Below are 25374 nucleotides of genomic sequence, written 5' to 3'. Positions count from 1 at the left end.
GGAATAGCAGCCAGGCTCTCTCTCTCTCAGTGCTAACCCCCGCGCACACGAGGCGAGAGAAAGAGTCGGAGAGAAAGAGCACACCAACACGCGCGCGCACCAGAAAAAAGTTGAAAAGAAAAGTGTAAGTGAGAGGAAGGGAGAGCGAGAGAGAGAGAGAGAGAGAGAGAGAGAGAGAGAGAGGCGCGGGGAGGTAGACGATGAAAAATTGAGAGCTTGGCTCGTCGTCGGCGAGCGCGAAGGCGAGTGCGAGAGTGAGGAATCGATAGTTCGGTACGACAACGGCGACGACGACGACGACGGCTGCGGCGGCAGCGGCGGCAGCGGCGGCGGCGGTGTCTGCGGCGACAGCGCTGAGGTGCCTCGCTGCGGAGGAGCTTTTCCGACGGCTGGCCGAAAATAGTCGTCGCCTAATTACGCGCTTGAGCGAGGAACGCCGACGCTGTCTCGTGGCGAACGCGCCATGGCCGTGAGGTGGTGGCTCGAGCTGCTGGCCGCGGCTCCGCGACAGAGCGCAGCAGCGCGGACGAGCGGCGTCAGCGCGATGACAACAACGGCGACACGAGGGGCAGTCGTAGCAGCAGTGCCACGCAACTGGCCAGCTGCGAGCAGTAGCGGCGACAGCAGCTAGTTCGCCACGACGGAGGCGAGCAAGCTGGCATGCAGAGGCTGCGCTCAACCTTCAAGAGGTCGCGCACGCCGACCGGCGCCGAGATGAAGTCGCAGTCGAGCCTCGAGGTACCGAAGCAAGTGCGCTCAGCCTCCTTCGACGAGATCCAGCTGGAGGCCCAGCGGCAGGAGGCCGAGCTCAAGCACATCGCCAGCATCGCCATGGCCACCAGCAGCAGTCTGGCCGCGGCGCACCAGCAGACTTCCTCCTCGTCCTCCTCCTACTCGCCGGCGCGCCAGAACAGCAACGCCTCGGCGAGCAAGCTCAACACCCTGCGCATACCGCAGCTGCAGACCGGCCAGCGGTCCAAGAGCCTAGACGTGGGCGACCGCAGCAGCCAGGACCCGCGGGCGCCCAGCTTGCTGGACAGGTCGGCGTCCACCGCCGCGGCGAGCGCCTCCCGCTGGCGCGGCAGCAACGCCGAGCGCGACAATCCGCCGGCGCAGGCCTACAGCTGCTGGCACTGTGTCTGCGTGGACGAGTACAAGGCGTCGTTGGCGGGCACCGACTCCTGGGAGGACGACGAGGACGAGGACGAGGACCAGGACGACGACCAGGACGCCGACGACGAGCTGGAGCGCAGCCACGAGACGCTGCTCACCGTCGACGCGCCCGCCCACCACGAGCGGCTGCCGGTCCACGTGGATCAGGAGAGCAGCTGCTACTTCGTGGTCGTGCAGCCGGCCCTCGCCTCCTCGCCGTTGCTGCATCAGCAGGAGCAGGACAGCAACGAGGACGAGGCGGCGCTGAGCGACTGCTCGCGGCGCGAGGGCAGTCCGGAGATACGGGTCACGCTCACCACCGCGCGGACCGCCTCCGAGAAGACCAGCACCGACCTCGACTCGCCCGAGGGCAGCGAGCTGCCGGCGCAGCTGCTGCCCGACAACCGCCAGCGCCGTAGGTCGCTGTCCCGACAAGAGGCCCTGCCCGAGCTGCCGGCCATTCTCGGCATCCACGTCGCCGACGAGGCGGCCCCCGCTGCCGCTACCGCTGCCGCTGCCGCTGCCGCCTCCAGTCCCGAGGACGACGACGACGACGAGGACGACACTGACCGAGCTTGCAGTGCCGCCAGTGTCGAGAACCAAGCGGCGCAGCTGGTCGTGCGAGATATCTTTCTCACGGTGCCGGATCTCAAGAGGGACCGAGCTGCGTCCGTTGACTCGTGCTTCAATCAGAATAAGAACGGCAAGATCGAGACCTGCTACTCGCTGCAGGTGCCGCAGCAAAGTGCCAGGTCCAAGAGCGTCGACATCGTTCTGCCTACCGAGATTCAATGCCGTTATACCGCTTTGCTACCCGAGGACGCCAGGCAATTCAGGTGTTCTATCTTGCCTTCTTGTCTTGTCTTGTCTTGTCTTGTCTTGTCTTGTCTTGTCTTTGTCGAGCGTACGGCGACGATCGATCGTTGGCATCAGGCGTTGGTGGAGGGAAACGTTGATGGTGTTTTCAAAGAGCTTCTTTTCTTCTGTTTTTGATTTTAGCGAGAAGGAGGATACTGGTCCGAGCCAAAGAGAGCCGAGATCGACACCGGATTGGGGCGAGCATGCTTTGAATGGAGAACATCTCTGGGTTCCCACTGCTGCCTCCGGCGAGTTTTGTTACGTCAATGATTGCTCGGTGAGTTTTCTTTGTGGAAAATTTCTGAGCTTCCTTCTCTCCTTCATCGATAGATTTGCTCACACACTGAATTATTCGAACGCGAGGTGAGTCGCGATACCGAAACTCGTTTAAGGAATTTTTGAGCTGGGCTTTTTTTTTCAAGACGTTGGGTTATCTTTGTAGAGTGGTAAACGTCGATGTGATCTTGTTAGTAGATGCTTTTTACATACGCAACTAATGACGCTGACAGGTAATATCTGATAATATTGAAGAATAAGAGTTGGAGAAAATGCTTATACATTTATACTTGCCGAAAATTTCAGATAATCGAGTTGATTGTTGTTGGAAATACTCCGTGCGCATGTACTGTTTACTCTGTGGATAGTAACTTTTAAAGAGGCATAAAATTTCATCCGAAAATGGAAATGCGAAGCCAAAGTAATATTATTAATTTTGAAGGATATCAACGTGACACGCACGTCGGCAGGTTGCTTGCTTCTAAAAAATGGGACATTAAATCTAGTTTAATAGCACACACATTAAATCGCCATTGAGATTGGTTTTATTATTTACTCCCTCCGATCAATAATGCTGCACACATTATAGCAAGATAATGAAGCACATTTCATTCTTCCATTGTAAAATCATCATAAATCATAGAATGTAACTACATTGCAATTCAAGTTATTTCTTTGTAAAATAGTACATGCAACGAAGCATAGGTACGTCGAAGGCTCGGGAAATTGAATTCTTAATAAAAGAAAACGTTTGTGTAGTATAAATTCAAAGAGAACGAGTTTGCATAAGGTACCGTTACACAGATAACAATTATCCAGTCCAATTCCAATTATTTAAACTATCGAAGCACACACCAGCTGACGAGAGAGACTTCTTTTTCCAATATATACTCAAAGTTAATTACCGTTGATTAATTTGATGAATCGACTATTGTTTAATGAGTTTTGATGCTGCTAATAGAGCATACTCCCCGCATAGAGCACACTTTGCCAATGAGATTCTCAAAGCTCCAAATGGAAGTTTATCATTCAAAACACTCTGTAATCGTAATATTTATACTGCAGAGTTTTTCAAAATTATTTTTTCAAGTCTATAGAACGAAGAAAAAAGTGAGATATTCTCATTCTTGTACGACAAGCAAAAAGCGACATGTTTTTGTATTTGCATGTCAAAAGTTTCGTTCGCTCCTCCAAATAAATGACGTTCTTATGAGCTTGAATAGCAGAGTAGACACGTGTGCGTGCAACGTTGAACTATGCATTATCCCGGAAAACTTTTGACAATTAATCAAGGACAGCGAACGTTTGATTGCACTTTTTGAAATGTGAACGCGCAAACAATATCAATACCTCCCGTCCTCTACTTAAACTCGTCCACTACTTAAAATGAATAATTGTCGGACGATTGATTGTCGCAGAAACACGGATCTCGACTGAAGTGTTCAGCTTGCCGAGTAGTCGCCCATGCAGCATGCACTCTAACGTTGAATTTTGCCTGCAAGCCAACATTCCGCGACGTTGGTGTGCGTCAATATCGCGAGCAAAAGATCACCAATCACCATTGGGTACATCGTCGCTCACAAAAAGGCAAATGCTCCAATTGCTACAAATCCTTTCAGTCGAAGCTCAGCTTCTCCTCCAAAGAGATAATCGCCGTGAGCTGTAGCTGGTGCAAGAGCGCCTATCACAACCGCGAATCCTGCTACAATGCCCAGCGCGTTGGCGAAGCTTGTGAGTTGGGCTTGCACGCGTGCATTATCGTGCCACCGTCGTGGATTGTGAAGCTACCAAAACGGGGCAATTTCAAGAGTAGCTTGCGAAAGAGCCCGAAGAAGAAACGAAACCAACCGAAAAAGAGCAAGGAGGAGAACGAAAAGGAAGATCCGTGCAAGATGTGGGTTGTTAAGCCAATACCAACGAGCAGCGTGACACCTTGTCTCGTTTTCATCAATCCCAAGTCTGGTGGTAACCAGGGTGCCAAACTACTGCAAAAGTTCCAGTGGCTGCTCAATCCACGTCAGGTCTTCGATCTCACCCAGGGTGGACCGAAAATGGGGTGAGTCTCGCTTTGCTTTTTTAACCCAAGCACAACGTTTACTCGCAACATTTTCGATGATTGCTATTGATTTTTCTCTTTTGTGTTTGTTCCCCGTATTTTTCTTTTCGTTGCCACGTTACGCAATTTACAAAACGATCAATGGGCAAATTGCCCGACTCGGCGCTACTGTTGTTTATATTCGATGTAAACCACAAGCACGCGCATCGAGTTGTCGAAGAAGCAAACAGCAATTAGCGTCGCATTGGCGAGATAGGGTCCGAGAAAAAGAAAACAGCTCGTTCAATTATTTATCGCGAATAAATCAATCGAGAAGGTCAAGCACCCTCTGCTGCAAAAATAATGCTACTTGATGTATAGAGGGAATAGTAAAATCGCGCTGACAGTGGCCAACTGTATATTTCAACGTGTAGAAAAAAACACAGATTCGTCAGTGGAAGTGCGTGTGCATGTGAGTGGTTGTAGCCTGTCGTGTCTACATGTAACGTTGCTGCCACGTTGCTGCTACGCAGAAAAGCCATGCTTAATTTCGAAGAGGGCAAGTATCATAGTTCAACAGCTCATGCAGCTACTTCTTGTAATGTATAAGACGGCACAGAAAAATTAACGTATTCGGCTTTTCACTAGCGCGCGTGAATAAATTATTAACTGTAGGGACTTTTATTCTCGTTTTCTTCTTCGTTCGTCGAGTGGGTTTTTTTAATTAAGCAGTAAAAAGGCTGTTCAAGGGATTTACACGAGAGACACGACAAACTATTCAATTAGTGCGCGCTTCGTGACAGAGCGCGAGGGATCCTCTCTCTCTCTCTCTCTCTCTCTCTCTCTCTGACGTATTCATCATTTCCCTTTTCCCACGAGTTTGACTTTAACCATACGCCTGCCTCCTTCTCGCTTCGCGCTTCATCTAATTTAATGAAATACCTGCTCACAAAGTGCGAGCTTTCTAATGAAACTTACTCCAGTTTAATTTAGAGACAACGCCTACAAGCCTGCTCTATATTTTCAACTTTAACTGTCCGATTTGGCAGAATTTTGGGTTCGATACCGGCAGCAATCGGCTGAATTTTATGCGTCCTCCCATTTCAATCAGCAAACTTTGCAATCCTGCAGCATAAATAATAGAACTTTGGAACGATCTCGGGTCAGTTCGAGATCTAATTCGACGTTGAATGAACCTAATTCGACGTTTCTTTTCTTTTACAATAATTATTAGTTTGTTACTTTTTTTCACTCGAGTAGTATAAGGTCAAATTTTTACTTTTGCAACATTAATCAAGCTCGACGAAAAGATTAATAAGTCGGGCGTTTACTTATGTGACGTTTTTTATGATTAATCGCTACTGTAATATACCGCGGCACATACAGGAAAAAGGAAGCTTAAATGATGAATTGCCAGGATTTTCTTTCTTCGTAAAATCCGCATGTATGGAATAATAATTCTTTGGCGTATTATGATACGGGTTTTACTTCAATTAAATTGTAATGGAAATGAATTGTCCTGCCAACTTGTCTTATTATTCGCTTAAAATTAGTAAAAGAAAAGGAAAGATAGCGCTATGAATTATTAATGAGACTTTGCCAATATTCTTGGATTCATTGAGAAAGAAAGATATAGCAGTTTCGTGTAGCTTGATGCACAATGGAAAAAAACTGAAATTCAATTGACGATGTGACGCCTGGAGGATGCAATTAGATAAGTAGCAGCATGCAAATATTCGCAAGTGCACCTCGCTCTTTTCCGGCAAAATACTCAGCTTATCATACTATTTTCCATTTATGCATAATTTATCACAGTCACGTTGGCGCGCGCGTCTCCTCAAGAGATACTCGTACACGTGTTTTTTCAGACGTTCCACACGACGAGCACACGCACGTAAGGAATTACCGGTGAATTCATTGTTGAGCCGCGACGTCTTATAGTATATATCGTTGCTAGTAGCGTATATGTAACGAGCGCTACGCGCTTAATTGAGCGGTAAACTGTAATTTGCATCGTATAGCTTGCTGCTGCATACAATTTGTAGTGTGTGTATGCAGTCTCTGCAGTTTCGTAAAGTTAGCCGTGCGCAAATTTGGCCTAATTATTGCATTGATATTGGCGTCGGCGGCAGTCAATTGGAATGCACCGTCTACACACACATATATAATATAAACATATACGTGCGTGCCATAAGAATCAAGCTGCAGGGGCACGAACTATGTGCAAATATGGACATTTTATAGAAATGGAATTTCAGCACGATGAAATTTTTAGCCGAGCTCGGCGAAAGAATGCGTAGGAAGGAAGTAATTTTTATACTCCTAGGGAGTTGCACTCTTTTTTATTTTTTTCGCCAGCGGGCTACACTTTGACGTTAAATCGTAATTGGTGACCTGAATACGTGTCAAAGAAACATTAAATGCGTTACGAGTATGAAGGAACCTGCTAGCGCAGCACACGCCGTATGTTTCCACTTGATGCTCTCAAATGAAAACAAAACGAACAAATCGTTTTTTACTTCTTCCTTGGCACAGGCGGAAAAAGCCTGTGCTATCCTACTCGGATAACCAAACGTTATATTTTATGCCAACAATAACAAAGCGACAATAAGTTTCTCTTAACAAATTCTAAAGTTACACAACATCTTTGAAACCGCTTCGCAAGCTCGAGAACAATATAAATTCACACTGTCAGAAATGTTATCTTATACTTTTAGAGCGTGGTAACGAGTTAAGGAAAGAGATAAATTACATCTCTTACAAGCTTGCAAAGTTTGATTTACCACGTGCATAGTGCACGACAATGTGTGGACGAGAGACTTTCGTTTGCTCGAAGGAAAATCGTCTTTCTCAAATTTTCATTTCAAATTACTGCCTTGCAGCTAACTATTCGCGTAGTTAGGTTTCGAATTAAGCGCTTTTGCAGCTGCTGGACGACAAGCCTCTCTTTCGTGGTGGTTCCCATTAACCCCTCCGTCGAGTCACATTTAGACCAAAAGCCAGCGAAAATTGCCGTGGAAAAGTGTTTTAATGTTCTTTTTGTTGAAATTTCTTGAAATTTTAATCATACAATTTTCCTCGCAAGCTCGTAAACTCACACGAATATAAGCTTGCACGGTCAAGCTCTGCCGTGTAAGCCACAATGCTCATTCGTCTTATTCGCTTCGTTCTTTTCAGCTATTTGCTAAAGTATAAGTTTCCCTACTATGACCTAATTACAGCGTTATTGGCCAAAGAGAGAGAGAGAGAGAGAGAGAGAGAGAGAGAGAGAGAGCTTTCGGCTATATAGCTGCGGTTTATCTATAGCAGCGCGCAAACGGAATAAGCCATAACGTAATCATAATACTTGAACTCGCGTATAATAACTAGCAGCTGCGAAAACTTGCTCTATTTTCCTCGTTCGCATGACCACACAATCGAATGAGAAAATTGCCGATGACCGAGCTCTTTCTTTTTTCGTAGACGTAGAATAAGGAAAACTGACTTAATTGACAAACCTGGCGCGAGCATTTTGTTTTTTTTCTTCTTTTTTCGTATGTGTGTTGGTAATGAGCAAATCGCTTAATGTCGGTGATCTACTAATATTAGAAGCTTTGGCTTTTGGCTAAAGAAAAAAGTGCGAGCGATCAACTACAGTCTGTCGCTTACTATAACCGTTAACCATTTTTTACTTTAGCTCGAGAAGAGAGAGAGAGAGAGAGAGAGAGAGAGAGAGAGAGATTTTCCGTGATCATATACGCAATCGAAACGAGCGCATGCCTACCTATAACAATATTATTTATCATTCAAGGCAATAGTGTTTTTTCATCCGCCCGGCTGTATCCTTTCATAAGCGAGCCATTAATTCCACCAACGAGTATCTTTTTTTTATCGTTGAAAAGAAACGATGCAATTGTTTTCCGGTTGATTTATTTCGCGAAATCGCAGCGTGAGTGTGCAGCTATAGCCGTCAGTTGCCTCCAACGTTAGCTTGCAAATAGAAAAGTGTACTGTTCGTAATTTAACTTAGCTCTGCCGTGTGTATTTTCTGCATAATGCTGTCGAATAAGTTAAGGAAACGTTGTCTCAACAGCATACGTGACGTTAAATTACAAATGTCATGAAAACCTACGTTCCACACGCAAATATATCAACATTAAGTCTCTGTAATTTTTATTGCAAAGTCGATTACCTAGACCGTGCAGTAGTTTTTTAAAACTGTAACCAACAAAATTTTGTTACACTCTTGCAGCTAAATCGAGTTTCTTTTTTGCAAAAAAGGTAGTTGAAAAAGAATTATCTTTCGTACATGTTACGAGTAACGGCATTCCGCCCACTAAAGTTATTACCTATTTTTCATTGATATGCACTGCAGTATACAAATGTAATATTTACCGAATTCTACCGTGAGAAAATATTTGTGACAGAAGTAATAAGGCCGAACATATCAGTCAAAATGAAAATTGATTTTCGCGCTGAGTCGTCGTTATTCGCGAGAAATGAAGTACGAGAATCTTACTCGAGAGATTAAAATTTTTTGACGGATATGAAGACAAAGCACGTACTTTCAACGTAAAGTATTAATATCAGCGATATTTCAATCTGGAAAAGTTTTTTCATCCAACAATTAGCTTTCACCGATATATTTTTCTTACGCTGCCTTTTCTCGGTCTCTCTTTTCCTCACGATACAAGTGGCGACCCTATTGACGTCAGACTTGGGGTAAAAACGAACGAACCTAATGAATAAACATTTGCTTGCATTTGAAATACTGGCCCTTTCAATATGCAGCAGAAATGCGAGATAAAAACATACTATAGTTTTCCTCTGAATAATTTCACAAAAGAGGCCGATTACGTCAAATAACCCAACATGATCAGTTATCTACGGTTTATCAATAGCAGCGCGCAAACGGAATAAGCCATAACGTAATCATAATACTCGAACTTGCATATAATAATGATCAGTTATTCCCTTAGTCTCTGGCTCGACGGAAGTCTCGTCAAATACATTCGAGTTTGGATATTAAATTTTGCAGACTGGAGCTATTCAAGAAAGTGCCGAACCTACGGATACTCGCCTGTGGTGGCGACGGTACGGTCGGTTGGGTATTATCAGTGCTAGATCAAATCGGTGTCACACCGGCACCAGCCGTCGGGACATTACCACTTGGTACTGGTAACGATCTGGCAAGAGCATTGGGTTGGGGCGGTGGTTACACGGATGAGCCAATCGGCAAGATTCTGGTGAGTTTAGCCGAGAGCGAAATCACCATTTTGGACAGATGGAAATTGGAAGTGGAAAGAAATCCCGAGGCTGCCGGTAACGACGAGGATGTGTCCAAAGGCAAGGAAAGCTTACCGCTCAACGTGGTCAACAACTACTTTAGTATGGGCGTGGACGCGCATATCGCTCTCGAGTTCCACGAGGCCAGAGGTCAGTACTGGAATGCATAATATGTCCTCCTCTCTCGAGCAATGTATATCTATAAGTATAAGTAATATGTATGCGCGGCAAAGAGAGAATGTGCTTTTTGATCAATATCAACAGCTGCTGCTACTGCACTTGGCCAAAATAGCCTGTAAAACTTGCAAGCAAATGGCTGAATATTTAGCGAGAAAGCATCCGTTTGAATGTATTCAAAGAGAGACATACCTTGTACTAATATTGCCGCGCGTACAAAAATTCCGAGGTTATCTATCTTTTGCGTGCCGACGTAAATAAGAGGATCTTGCGCACGAGCGACACATACCCCCGCTCTTCAAACTTCTTATGGGCGATTTTTTGTGCTCAATTCGGTCGGAAAAAGGAGGAGCTTTTCAAAGCAAATTCGATACTCCGCCTTGGGAAAGCAATCTTTTCTGAAATGAGAAATACTGCCTGAAAGCTAATCACTTAGAAGAGAATCGTGTGTTTCCAAAGTTAGACTGTATCACTTTCTTCGGACAGCAAAAGCTCAACTATACACGTAGATAACTGATCTTATTTCCGCGTAGGAATACCTAGCAATTTAAGCTCATGTAAAATTACAAGCTGCGCGTCGTGACCATTTAACTCTCGTAGAGCTAGCGTATTATGGCTTTCAAAAGTTTTGGAAAACAAAACCTCACGCTTGCTCTCCCGCTCGTTTCTCCTCTTCCTCCTCCTCCTCCTCCTCCTCCTCCTTATCCTTCTTCTTCTTTGCAAATAGCCTTGGGGCTCTTCGGCTATCTCATTATATAAGTCGAGAGACGAAATTTTTGCTTTTTTGCAAGCTCTGGCCTCGTAAAGCTACTAACAACAAACTAACAAACTATATCGCGAACGGTAATGGCTAAAGTGAGCTGGCTGAATTATTAAAACGATAACAGCCCACACATCTCTCGTTTACACCGAATTGAGAAGTTACTCTCGACTACAAGGCATATCAACAAGTTTGTTTTTTTTTCTCTTACAGAGGCTCATCCCGAACGATTTAACTCGAGGTTGCGCAACAAGATGTTTTACGGTCAAATGGGTGGTAAAGATTTGGTAGTGCGTCGATGGAAAGATCTCTCGGAATTCGTCACATTAGAGTGCGACGGGCAAGACATGACGGCTAAATTGAAGGAGCATCGTGTACACGCGATACTGTTTCTCAATATCGCGTCATATGGCGGCGGCACGCATCCGTGGGGCGGTGGTATTGGACGTGAACCAACCACAGAGGATGGCTTGATCGAAGTCGTCGGCTTGACCACGTATCAGTTGCCATTGCTGCAAGCTGGTGGACACGGTACTAGTATCGCCCAGTGTAGTACTGCTACTATCACCACCACAAGGACTATACCTATGCAGGTGTGTTGTATTATCATTGTTCCACCTAAAATTAGACTTTCGTGTAATTCCATTATTGATTGATCATTTGCATACAAGGCTTTTCTCTTTTTTTGACCATACTACAGCCGTCGAAAAATGTATCTGTATATGCGTACTTACACCTTGACGAGTAGTCGAGATCTTAAAGGAGTATAATGGATACGTAGCTTCCAATTGAGCGACGGCTTCCAACTGCTGTTGAGTCACACTGCAACAATATTCCGCATATTTTTAAATGTGTGTGCGAACGATAATGCGCGGAGAAAAAACGACGTTACCATATGCTCGATTCATTGTCAGAATTTGTAAATTTAGATTAAAATTTATTCAACATTGTTCCTCAAAAGATAACGTTATTTTCAATCATTAATTTCTCCATTTTTAAGCTCTGAAGGGTCACGAAATGTCAAACATTACTAAAGTAGACTACAATACATGTCCTGTCAAAATTACAAGCAATTCTCATTTTTAATTCTCTTGCTCGCCCTACTCCTTTGACAGTAAGTTCACCTACGTTGAAGATTGATGGTTAAAATATTCTAATTTGATTTTAATAGTTGAATAGCTTTCACCTCTGTCGTACTTTTTATGTGTGTTTTTTTTTAATCTATAAGTGTCGAGAGATTTTTCTAGAACTTTCGTGACTATTTATACGGAGCGCTGAAGTTTTTGTTACCACATATGGAGCATGTATTATTTCTTTTTTTTTGAAAAGAAAAAACGAAGGTTGGCAGTCACGCGATATTTAAGGAAGAGCAAAGTTCTTGAAAACTGTCGATGTTCGTTTTCAAGCGAAAATCGCCTCAAGAGTCTACATTGAAAAACCAGCTGAAAAACAAAGATAAAAAAAAAAGTGTATCTCTTTCAGTCTTTATAATATTTTGGGATTCTGACTAACATGTGAAAGTTAGAGAAATAATGGGCTGTCGTATGCGAATGAGAATGATCGAAAACCGATTTTAGCGTATAAGTAGGCTTCCGAATTGTAATATAAATAGCCATTGCACAATCCTGATACATGTTAATCACGTCGACTGGGCCGGGGGGGGGGGGGTAGGATTTAGCTGAATCTTATGTCCATGCTAATTAACAAATACACTTTGAAAATCGGATTCCACCCCTCGTGTTAAAAGTATCACGCTAACCCCACCAGTCACTAGCTCGCTAATGTAGGTGCAATAAAACGAACAGGTAGACGGAGAGGCGTGTCGACTGCTACCCTCAATCATCAAATTGAGCCTATTGAACAAAGCGACAATGTTGTCAAAACGACGAAATCCTGGCAAGCCAATGCAGAAGACTCAAGAATTGGAGAGGCTGAAGTTGCCACTGATGAGGATTCGCATGGTCGATTACGAGAACTTCCACTCTGACAAAGAAAGACTGACTAAGACTGCCACCCAATGGGCCACTGAACCGCTCGAGCTTGACGCTGCCATGGATCTCGAGTCGCTTAGGAAACAACTTGCTAAGGAGTATCCCATGGATAGTTGCTGCTTTCTCGATTGTGAGTTTTTTGTATTTTTTATTCGTCATCTTTGAACTAGTTGTTTCAACTACTGTTCGGCTACTATTATTTTTATTTCAATTCAACAAATTTGTGCGCTTTAGTTATGTTTTACAATCGTGAATTTTCGTTGTATATTCACTTGAAACTTATTAAAAAAAGAATTTCTAATTATTATTTTTAAATAGACGTTTCATTATTATATTTTCAGACATGTTTTATTTTCCGGCTATTGTTCAAACGAAAAATTCGCTTAATACAAGTACCACTTAGCCACGATGAAAACTTCTTTCCGCTGAGCCCATCACGTAGCTTTTAACAAAGAGAAGCATATTGCCGCTGCCAGCGCGGAATATCGTCCGCGTTAAACGTAGGAAAAGAACGCAGCCGCTGCAAATACGTTTTTATCTCTCGCTCGCGGGTTGCTCGTAACGATATCAAATTTTTTTTTGCGCTCACGCGATTCTCTCTGACATAAAAATAGAGGGTAATTTTTTTCCTGCGCGCAAATTTCAGCTTGCACGGCGGAACGGTTTTTCCGAATCGACCGAGCACAGGAGCAGTTGCATTACGTCACGGATGTCGTAAGCGAGGCCATCTACGTGCTTCAGGAAGGTCCTGCAAGCCAAAACTCGCAAACTCAGCAGTCTACTGATAATCAATCATCCAGGTAGAACTTTTATTTGACAAATGTGATGTCTTCCTCGCTCTGCCTCTCACTCTTTGTTTTTGCTATTTGCATGACGTCCTTTGCAAGCTTTTGCGGCAATCTGCACTGTTTATCGATAGCCAATATATGGAAATATTTATCAGCTTGCTGAAAGCTCCAATACCTTTGCGTGTGGTATATAGTTGACGCTTTTATCCGTAAGAGTTAGAGAGACTATAAAAATTGATATTTTTGTAGCGATTATACACGACACCTATAAATTGTGTATCGGTGATGCTGCCTAGCGATTAATTTTAGCTTTACGAGCGGATATCGCTGCTACGCTACATTATAACATCGCGATTTAATATCGAAACTATTAAAAGCCGTTCTGAAGCATATTTCTTTTCTAGCACTAAAGAAAATCAGTGCAAAAGTAATAAAGTTAATGTCCGCATCATAAAACGAACCAAATGAAAGGTACAAACCAACAGATCAATAAGTAAATAAAAAAACAACATAAAAATCAAAATAAAATCTTGTCCACGAGAATTCTTTCGATTAGTGTCATTCAACATGATAAAATATAGCTTTTTGGTGCTTCGCAATTGTTGCACTGAGAAACTACTTATTTTCAATTCGATGCATTTTACATGTATCCTTGGCGTTTTAGAGAAAACATGCTCTTTAGCGGCTTTTAGTGTCTCACTCATCCTTTCTTTAGTAGCACAACAACAGCGTCATACTTTCAGAAAAAGCTCGCGCGCGACTTTGCCACCAGGCAAGCCAACTTAAGGTAAAAAGTTGCGGGGTGGAAATTGGCCTTTGATATTTTAGCACGACCACGCTTAGCTAATCAGCTTACGCTAGTGAAACCGATTGTAGCGCGTCGTGAAAAGTTTACACTAGACTCGTGTACTTGACGTAAACATCCATAATGCATCTCCACGCGGCTCATTAACTTAGCGCCTATTGACAAGCATATGGCTCTTGTAACTTGGCGCAAAGATTTCAAGCTTCTTCTGCGTCACGACTCTCGAGAAAGTTATATTTGCATTTGCTCTTCACCCATCATTTACTAGAGCTTGTTGAGTATAAACACTTGCAACTAGTTAAGGATGAGAAAAACCTGAAACAAAGAGAGAATAGATACGCATGTTGCTGATCTTGAAAACAAACGAAACCCTCGTTTCTCGAACATGCTACGCTGTGTTTGTAAATGTGGACGTTCGAAATTGAAGAGTCGACCGGCGCAAAACATCCGCAGAAAAGAAGGCGACGCCGGCGACCAGTGCACACTCGACGGAGGGCAACAACAACATCAGCAACCGATACGAGTCTCGCGATGAGCAACAGCAACAGCCTCAGGCAAAGTCGCGCCAGCAGTCCAAGCGTTCTGACAACTACCTCAATTACGAGGATACAAGGCAACACGCTGCTGGTGGTACTTCGACCAAAGTTGGCTCCACTTCGTCCAAACATCATTCCCAACATTCGCATGCATCGACCGACCCACCGGCGCATCTTCATCACCCGGATCCACCTGCTTTCATCAGGTCAGCTTCTCTTCTCTTTTTTCTTTGTCTGCACTACGTAGTGTGGCGGTGACTTTATCGCGTTACGACTCGATCCTCTTGATGGGAAATTGCTCGATTTTCTCGCTCGATTCGCGCCCGATTTTCACTCTTGGCGATGGAAGAGAGCGAAAACAAAGTTAGCGATAGACGTCGGAAGTCTATACGTTATCGATTTTTCTCTATCGTTGCTTTCCTGTTCCTCTTTTCTGACTCGTTGAAAAATGTAACGCAAGCTGCGTCATGCAATATGAAAACTAATGGCGCGCTCTGTAACGAAAATATAGACTGATAGTAACGTCGGAATAGGACAATATTAGACTTTTATAAATTGAATGGCTCGACTTTATCTGCCTTTTGCCGCTAGGATCAAGCCGAGTTGTTCTTCCAGCTCGAAAAATTTGTCTCCATATCCGGCCAGCTGAAACTTGTGCAAAAGCAAAGTTTTTAAAAAATACATGCATTTTTCGAGATACAGACTTGGTCGCTTGGCTCTCGCTCTAAATTCAAATCTACTGTTGACTCTGCGAATTTGTTCGGACGCAAAGCTACGTTAACTTGTCTACGCAAATATGCATACTCAACTGAGTAACATAAATTTTTGTCGTATGGCTTAATCCAACAGTACACTCGAACTGTTTTTCCATCGGAAGCTAAATTCATGGACTTTAATGGCGCTCGTTTTCGCCTTACTTAATTATCAATAGCCTCGTCGGGAGCCAAAGTGGGTCGTCTGAATTATTGAGGCTCATTAGAGCACTCCTCGATTGACTCGTGTCTGCCTGCGCCTGCCGAACGGAATTTTGACTAGACAGGAGCTTGCTGCTGCTCGGGCTCGCGCTCGTCGTCTTTTATTCACGACGCTCCTCCCAAGAAATTGAATCATTACCGTGCTAACAATACAATCGTGTCCCTTCTGCAGCTTTTATCCGCTTAATCATTTTAATGGACTTTTAATCCAGCTGGCATTTACGAGGACTTTCAGTGTGCCTTTTGATTCGCACTCACTCGAATTACAGGCGTGATGTGCGCGATACGCTTGTACGATGGTAGTATGACTCAAGTATGACGCTACTGTTGACTTTGGCTTCTTATAACGCGAATAACGAACAACATTTTAGTTTGGTCCTGCGAAGCTTTGGGAAAAGGGTAAAACAGCAATATTTTTGCTTCGGACGTGCGGATGAACTGCAGTATTTTTAGCGTACAGCTCATTTTTCGATATAGACACCGCTAAAGTGACATGTGTCAAGGCAAAAATAACGACATTCGGACATTGGACCGTCAATGTTACATTTTCGATTGTTATTGAAATGTTTTTAATTGAACATTTCTTCATTTTTTTCTCTGTGAAATGTAGACGTAAGAACACGAATTGTCGAGAAGTGTCGCAGCATCGCAGCGTAAACAGCAAAATCCGATCGTTACTAATGCATGATAGTCGTATGTTTCCGTCGATACTTTTACACTATTTAGGTATTCGGCCGTAAATTTAGCTTCTATGACGTTGAAAGTTTCTATGGATAAGTTATTATTGCATGTCTGACGTCGAACGTAAGATACCTATCGTTGACATTTGTTACATTTGCATTTCCGAAATTTATCCACAGCGACAATGTAGGTCGATGACGTCAAAGCTTGGCATTGCGCTTCGCTTAAGAACTCTCTTGACACGGCAGATATAATAAAGGCGAATTTGGCCAGTTATTTTCATATGAACCTAGAAACAAACGGCAATACTTGACTGCCGAAGAATGTCTGTTTAAATGTTCTCTTTGCTCCTCTTCGCGATTTCAATTTCATAGTCGGACTCTGTACAATGCTATGAACGATTTAAATGATAAGTTGTCGTCTCTGAGCTCCCTTTTCCACCCATGTACTCAGTCGAACTTTAATCGAAGTAGAGCGTGCGCGTTCAACTGGAAAAAAGAAATAGCGCTCGATAGGCAAAGCAAAAGCTTCCGGAATATAAACTGCCAGATTTGGAAGTTTTGAAGCTAAAGCCCTGCCTCCTTCCCGGCTCAAGTATTAACGTGGAACACACTTTGGACGGATTACATTGCAGCCCCCGTGACAGACTGTTTGGTTTGAGTTCGGAAGTGCACGTATTCAGCACGGAGCTGTTGGAGAAGACGTCGGATGGCATTTTGCGCGCCGCTAAAGTTGGCGATTTGAACGGCTTGAAGCAATTGCACTCGCGTGGCTACTCGTTATTGTCGATCGATGCCACTGGTCAAACTGGACTGCATATTGCATCACGTCTCGGCCATAAGGATATCGTCAGGTATCTCATCGCTTGCGCTCCACCCTCTATACTCAACATCGTCGACAATGACAAGTGAGTTTTTATATACTCTTTTACGTGAAAAAGAAAGGAAGTTTTTCCCGGCTGTTGCTCGGGGAGACGGATAGCCAAATCAAAATCAGATCAATGTCTTTGTTCTCTTTGTTTTCGAACTATTTTCAGTGCCGACTTCGCGTAATGACGTCCGTCGAGTGAAATAAGATATGAAACGTTCGTTTCATTAGTCCGCAGCGAAAGACAAAGCTAATGACGGTGCGCTTGGATTAATGAAAGTGCCGCGCGTTGCTGTGGGGGCCTATTTTTTCGGTAGCCAATTCAGAAAGTGTATTAATCCTGGAAAAGAAGGCGCGTCGATACAGTGCCCTCGTTCAATTCGGTTCTTGCTTGTCGATGCTCTTGGCGCGGTTTTATAATTCACTGCGTCTTTTGCAGTGCTATTGTCGAGACACAATGCAATTGCTCAATTTATCAATCACGCGAGTCGAGCAGCAGCAGCGCGGATTTCGGAATTAAAACTAATCCAACGTACGCATTGATGTGTGTGCCCAGGGGTCAGACAGCGCTGCACAAAGCAGCGCAACAAAAACGCCGATCGATCTGCTGCATGCTGGTGGCCGGTGGGGCCAAGCTCACCGTGCGGGACCGCAACGGCAACACACCCCGGGAGTTGGCGCTGCAAGCCGAGGATCGCGACCTTGCCGCCTATCTTCACAGTAAGCTACCTGCTTCCGGCTTTTTTTGCAATCTCGTTTATCCTTGGGTTGGGTTTCTCATTTGGCTTACGTCCACTTGCACGTTAATTGTCCTTTAAGGCGCAGCGGACCTGCACCGCTCATTAGCCATTCTACTTAGTTTTTATTTGCCTTGAGCTTTTTGCGCCATATACCAAAGCTAATCGATTCACCTATTGATTTCCCACCGGTGTGTATCTCCTCCTCCGTTCTTATTTCTAAAGCTTTCTGTGTTCCTTTTTTCTCTGAATTAACGTTTGTTTGTCTTTATTTTGTTTTTATTTATATTTGACTCCGAGCTTATTTGGATAATTTGTAGACTCTATAGCAGCGCTTATAATTAATTAATTCATTAACTCAGTGAACTTTAAACGTTGTAAAATCTAATCTAATCTCTTGGTATATACGTATACTTTTCGCGGGAAACACGATGAGGCCTAATATGTATTAATCAACGTGAAATCAAATATTTCGTTTTCAATTAGCAATAGCTTGCTGAAATTTTATCATCATTGCAATTCATTATCATAATCAACAGAGATGGTTGTTGACCTGCAATTATCGCTATTCATTAAAACTTGGCTTTCTAATTCGGTTGAAAATTATTGGTTGCGACGACGACAATCATTAATTAAAATGCATTGAAATCATTCGACCGATTATTACGCGACCGTTTTGTGTATTGGATGCACGCTCAGTAATGCAATATTACGATATTAAAAATTCTGGATTACAAAATCGACATTATTGTGTTTTATTAAAACACATTTGTTCATTGATATGCGCTCTTTGCACACTTGGCTACAAGCATTTCTTTCCTCGTGGATATAATCATAATTCACGGTACTAGAGATCATTCAAAAAAGTTAATGAAAAGGAAAAGAAAAAATACAGTGATGAATTCCGAGAAGAGTTTTTGATAAATAATTTGACTTAGGCCAAGAGCAATTCCAACTGGTGACGGAGGACATGGACAACGTGGCATGACGCCGCGATGAGTACGCGTAACGAGACTACGACGATCATGGTAGGAGTGGTGGTGGTGGTGGTGACGTTGATGGTGGTAGTGGGCGCAATTCGATGAACGTACTCCCACCTTTTTAAAGCTGAAGAACACGTCGCAAGCCTTGATCCAACTTATAATAATACATACACACATTCTCTCTCTCTCTCTCTCCCTCTCTCTCACATACATACACGCGCGCGCGCGCGCGTTCTTCCCAGAGCAAAGCTGTTGCAAGCGAGGAAACATCAACGAGAATATATATCTTCTTTATTTTTTCCACCTCTTGTTCAAGAATATTCACCGGTATAACTCACACATTCGAATCACATATATTTCTTGATTGTACCGTCGTTATAATACAAAGTAATTTCGAGTTTGAACGATTCAACTTACTAAAATAAAAAATAAGGTTATATACATTAGTGAGCAGGGAAGAGATATCTTAAAGGAGTGTATAGAATCAATTTAATCAACAATCCTACAACGGATTTCAATATATCTTGTAATTCTCGAGCTAAGAAAGAAAGAAGAACGGCATAGAATGACATTTCGACGTGTTTATAATATTATTACTATTTCAAAAAGTAAGGTTACACACACATACACATATGTATATGTATATTATTAACTAACGTACGAGTGTGTAAGTAAAAGTGTCGAGTAGTAAAAAAATCATGAAATGAAAGTCTGGATAAAGAGATTAGCAAACAAAAAGTATATGAAAAATAAGAATAGGAAAACACTCGACTAAATGATGAGGAACATAAACAATTAAATTTATTACATTTATTATGATAATTATAATAGTAATAATCGAACAAATTCCTTTGTAATTGTGCGTCGGTGACGCCATCGTTTTATGGATGTTCCGTACCAATCCAAATATAATGACACATCGCTACCTTTAAAAAAGCAACAAATGGGCATGAGTAGTTTTTTAAACTAATTGGGATATCTTATTGAATCAAAAAAAAAGAATAAAGTAAAGGAGGGACGAAATTCAAATGTCAATTTGTATTTGTTGTAAAAAAAAACGAAAATTCGATTTGAAATTGGATACTAGCCCTACAAACGAGACGGTTATTTTCTTAAAAAAAGTAAAAGAAAAAAAAAACACAAATTGGAGTGGCAACCTAAAAATGAGATAAACGGACATAGGTGTTTATTTCAGTACCAATATGAAAAAGAGGGATCAACGTACGAACACCAATTAGCTATTAGAAGCGGTCTATCGCTGAAACTATACTATTATACTGCTATTGTTATATATACACATATAAGTATAATCTAATCTATCGTAATATCGACTCTATGATTAGGTCGTGTTTAAGCCTACTCGAAGAGTCTGTTTTTTGGCAAACGCGCGCGATGCTGTAAGATGAGAATGGTCCGCGTGATATTATTATTATTATTATTGCGTAATAGCTACACGACACATTCTTCCACCTATAAAATTTCTTGGTTTTCTTCCTTTTTTCCGTGTGTCGTTAATGTACAGATATAGAAGGGAGCAATTGTTGTAAGTACGTTCTTTTGTTCGTACAACTGTGTAGCTATACATCGTCATGTAAGACAAAGTAACTTACTGCAGATTGTTAGGTATCGTATAATGTTGAGCAAGGAGCATTAATGTACATTTTTTCCGGAGAGACACAAAAAATATTTCCTACATTCTTTAAACCTGTATTTTTACCGGTTCTTTCTTAAATTAAATTCGAATTTTCATGAATAACGAACAAAATAAAAAAGTATTTTTCAAGCGAAAACTAATCAAATTTTATCAGATTTTACTAAGTACAGTATTAATCACTTTACGCTACTTTAATTCCATATCATTATTAACGTAAGATATGAGACCGATCAAATTTGAAATTTATCGGGGGTTAATATTTTAAAGATTTATAATTATCAAAGATTTAAAGTCGTACAAAATACACCAACAAAAAAAATAATCGTTGTTACCTTGATACATTTTATACTATCACTACAATCTAGAAGAACAAATCTGACTTGAAAAGTTTAAGAATAAAAGTTTAAAAATAAAAGTTTAAAAATAAAAAATTTTACGACAAAAAGTATTTAAAAAAATGTTATTACTTATAACGAAACATTTAAATGGCTTTTTTTACAAACCACAATTATATATCGAATCTGACAATCTCCACGAATAAGTTCTTCTTTCTAAAATGAAAAATAAAGAAAAAAAGACAAAAAAGTAACAATCGTCGCGCTTCTTTTTACAATGGCCGTACGGTATATATATATATATTTAATAAGATTAAGTATCTTAGCCGATTACATATGTATATTGCATGCATGCCTATATACATACGACACACACAACTCTAGTTAAATTACAATTACGTCAATCGTTTAAATGAATTAGCAAGAGCCAAGGCACTAAAAAGGATTATCGACGACGAATCGAATACTCGTATTCGATTCGTCGTCATTAAAAAAAATTGACGAATAGAAAAATAATATTCCTAAGTACGCTAATATATACAAAACTACAGAAAAAGTATAAGTAAATAAATATAAATAAAAGAATAAAATAATGCCTTGTAAGGTTCAACAGCAAACTACGCGAACGAAAGCATATCGGCTATCGTGCGTACAAGTCGAAAGCACGTTATAATAGAGGATATTTAGGGATGCGAGTATATTGCGTGGGATAGTAGCGGGAGCAAGAAGTTCTAGTATAGAAATGCGCGCTATAAATATAAATCTACGTGTGTGCATTGTCGGAACACAACATTGCCTTCCTCTCAGATTTTAGAGAGCGAGACGTTGGCCTGCTGCGCGCCATCGGCGCATAAATATACAACGTATATAAGTATATATCTCTTTATGATTTAACGTTTTTGGAGCAATAATAATTCGGAGGACAATCAATTTGAAATGAGGGAAGGCCACCATACGCGAGCAGGTCGGCGTCGTTCTCTCTCGTAAGTATCTCTTTCACGCTGTAATATGGCGTCTGTCGTTGAGATTTTCATTGATTATATAAGATAAATATTACATATAATAAATACACTTGTATGTACGTTGTCTAATGGTAGATTATACGGAAGATGAATGATACGACGCATCACACAGGCGTTGCAACGAAAAGTTTTTGTGTCTTTGATTTGACGAACTCTTGATGTATTCGCGCGTGTTTTTAGGACAAAACGAATTCTAAATATAAAGAAGCTTTATCTCTAATTTGGGCCAGTATCTTAAAGTACACAACGATGATTGTTGGCGTAAGCCCCTCGCTTTTTCGAGAAAAAAGTCTATTGTAAATAAAACAAATGAAGGGTAAAGAATGAAAAATTCACGCTGCTCGCGAACACTTCACCTACTCATACGATACCCGTTCGCGACAACAAGAATTCCATAAATCGATAAAGGCATATAGGGCAAAGTACTAACGTATGTACAATGAACACTTATTTCTCTTTATTCTTTGGCTCTCTACGATTGAATTATTGTCGTTGGCTAATTAGGTATATACGCAGCCGTACTAATCGAGTGATTTAAATATAGATCGCGCACGGTCGAAATTTAAACAAGTCTTTAGGCAAATCAAGTCTTAGGATTAATGTACCTTGAGTGATCATATATCCTTATGCTCATTTCGATTATTAAACTCTTAATGAATTTAGATGGCCTCCGTACACGTGGATTAACTTCGAACTATAAATTTATATTTTAGGTACCTTTGACCTGCTCCTCGTAAAGAAAGTAGTCGTCAAACCGCTTTAAAAAGTTTTTTTTCAAACATTGTTCTTTCTTCCACTTAATGTTAGTTTATAAATGTCGCTGATAGACACTCATTCCTCTGCTGAGCATTTTTTTTTATTTTGTATATTTATGCTGATGATATTTTAATACTTACACCGCGATGTGTACATCTGACTTTGCGTCATAATAACGTAATGAGAGTTTCCAATAAAGTTGATCTATACATTTTGTTAATATCATTATAGCGACTGTTAGCTATTAGAGTGTGTATAATAATAATAGTAATACAAGGGACGAGGAAAAACAATCTTATGTTATGTATAGGGAGTTTGTAAATGATACAACACGAAGTCGTTAGTAAATGTTACATGCAAAAAAACTTCCTAATGTAACAATGTAAAGTGTTAGATCTTTTTAAATATTCTTAATTTCTTATATTTATCATCTTAACTAACTTAACATCCACTGTGATATTTACCTTTACTTTATTGCTTTTCGAATTTCGTTGGAGCTCGCTCAGAATCAAAACAGACTTCGGTTATTTTGCGAAATATAGAAAAGTGAAAAAGGAAAACATAATACGAGTGGTTGTGAAAAATTTTAAAGTAAACAATTATAGACAGCCATGAGTAAATAGGTGGAGCGAGTTCCTAATGTTAAAACGTGAGAAAGACAGCAATTTTTACGTAAAACTTCAACAGATAAACACCAAAGTATTAAAAGACGAAAACAAGTAGCAAAGTATATTAAAGAAAAAAAAAAAAAAAAGAAAGCGTCGAAAGAACCATGTTTATTCGTACTACGGTACTGACGCAAATCTTCTGTGCAAAGAGCTAAAAAAAAGTAACAGTAACACAAGCTTATTCGGTACATGCGTACGTATCTTCCTTAAGAAATTAATTTACCATTGCTGTTTGTATGTACTATAATCTTTTTAGAAAGCGCGAATCTTAATTTTTTTGACAAACGGACGAAAAAAAAAGAATTTATTCACAATATATCTTGCCATCATTATAACTAAATGAATACATTTTTGTAACAGTTCCCTATTGTATATAAACATGAGTCGAAAACAATTAGAGTTATCAAACTATATTACTGGAGAAGATATAAAAGAAAATAAATATGAACCTTTCAGGAAAATTACTTTCCTCGTGAAATCTTTGTTCTTCCACGTTCGGTATTCTTTTATAATGAAAAAATTGCGTTCTGACGCAGAGACATGTGCTTTCTTCCCGTGTGATATGATTACTTCTGACATGTAATGTAATGAGCTATGCGATCTATCCCTTCGCAACGAATCATTTTTTTTATCCAGTTCGAATATTGTTGATATAGGTTTATCTGTCATTATATAATTTTCTTCTTAGTAAGACTGTAAGTATCAAAATTATCATTGTTATATTGTTGTTACCTCTGTTATTTAAGATCACTCCTGATATCTACTTGAGTTATTAATGCTGTATAAGTTTTTTCTCATATTAATGTTTTCGATTCTCCTCCTACACATTATGAAATTCAGCGTGTTTATGTGTATGATACGTAAAAACTTCTCTTTATATATTTGTTTATTTACTAAGAGTTACAATTACTAGTCAAAAAATCAAGTGTAAAGAATATCAAATGTTGTTGATTTAAGGGGCTGCTAATGCATAAAATAAATGTATGAAAACAAAAATTTCTTTCAATAAATTTCAACGAAGCCCTTTGTTCTCTGATTCCAACAGTTTCCATTGTATCTAAATAATATAAGGCACTCAAAGAGAATGGCTATAAATTATTGAATATCGTACATACTACTTATTTTATATGTTATTCTTTAGATGAAATACAACGAAATCCTTAATGTATAGTATCTGAGACTGCTAATTATTCTAAATTTTACTATTCTTTCGACTTATGATGTATGGTATATTATATATATTTTTCAAAATTCTTTTATAGAGATAGAAGTGCGAATTTTTCGTTCTTATTGGTCGAATCGCTTGGGCGTATTGTGTTTGTAGCCCCTTAACACTTTGAAAATATCATGAAAAAAGGAGTAAGTTTAAGCTTAATATTGCTGCAAGCATCGTCGTTATATTATTGTAGTGTAAGAACTGACTATTTTAATATAAATCATTCTCACTACAAAGGAATTTGTACAGTAGCTGAGAAAAAATGTTCGAGCGAGATATTGATTGAGTAGAAAGATAAAGTAATCAAGAAAAAAAACCACTTAACTCTCCTCATTTAAAAATTACAAATAATTATGATGAAAATACAAAATATAACGAAGAAAAATATGTGATTTGGTAATAATTAATTATCATATCTTATTTGAAAGCTGCAGTAATATACGACAGCGGCACAGGACCAATAAAATTGTTAAAAACAAAACGGTGTTGAATTTCATAAAAAAAAAAGTTTAGAGAGCCAATCTATTTATTAATTAAATAACATACTTTTTAAGCACCTCTCGGTAAGTTTCGCTACCAAACAATCATCTATGATAATAGTACTTATATTTTAATATAATATCCTGAAAATTTTGACGTCGTTCAGACAATTCTTACCGAGTTGTGCAAGAATATAGCATTATGTTTAAAGGAGATGTCACACACAATCTAAACTTTATTGTAATTCATAACAGTAATTCAATCATTATATCATTTCCTCGATAAAGGCAAAGGTAAAATGATTTTACTTTCTAGATTTAATTTTATGACAAATAAAGCACTTTACTACAGCAGTTTC

At 40.6% G+C, this 25374-nt stretch overlaps 1 protein-coding gene across 1 annotated transcript; it reads left to right on the top strand.

Annotated features, from left to right (window-relative positions):
* LOC131668513 (eye-specific diacylglycerol kinase) lies at window positions 1-25374 on the top strand. The gene is made up of 11 exons (XM_058942764.1): window positions 1-1988; window positions 2152-2287; window positions 3705-4342; window positions 9339-9736; window positions 10737-11116; window positions 12329-12644; window positions 13161-13314; window positions 14535-14849; window positions 16933-17205; window positions 17722-17885; window positions 18841-25374. Exons 1-11 carry the CDS (start codon window positions 661-663, stop codon window positions 18888-18890), a joined length of 4152 nt encoding a protein of 1383 aa, XP_058798747.1. The 5' UTR covers window positions 1-660; the 3' UTR covers window positions 18891-25374.

Source organism: Phymastichus coffea, unplaced genomic scaffold, assembly GCF_024137745.1.
Source record: "Phymastichus coffea isolate CEN01 unplaced genomic scaffold, Cenicafe_Pcof_1.1 PCOF00078, whole genome shotgun sequence".
Classification (NCBI taxonomy): domain Eukaryota; kingdom Metazoa; phylum Arthropoda; class Insecta; order Hymenoptera; family Eulophidae; genus Phymastichus; species Phymastichus coffea.
The sequence above is the reverse complement of the archived record's forward strand: the minus strand, read 5'-3'. Positions and strand labels throughout refer to the sequence as shown.

Coding starts and splice junctions, on each gene's coding strand:
- LOC131668513 (XM_058942764.1), top strand. CDS start 661: ATGCAGAGGCTGCGCTCAACCTTCAAGAGGTCGCGCACGCCGACCGGC. Junction 12,645..13,160: donor TAGTTGCTGCTTTCTCGATT/GTGAGTTTTTTG, acceptor CGCAAATTTCAG/CTTGCACGGCGGAACGGTTT. Junction 13,315..14,534: donor ACTGATAATCAATCATCCAG/GTAGAACTTTTA, acceptor TCGAAATTGAAG/AGTCGACCGGCGCAAAACAT.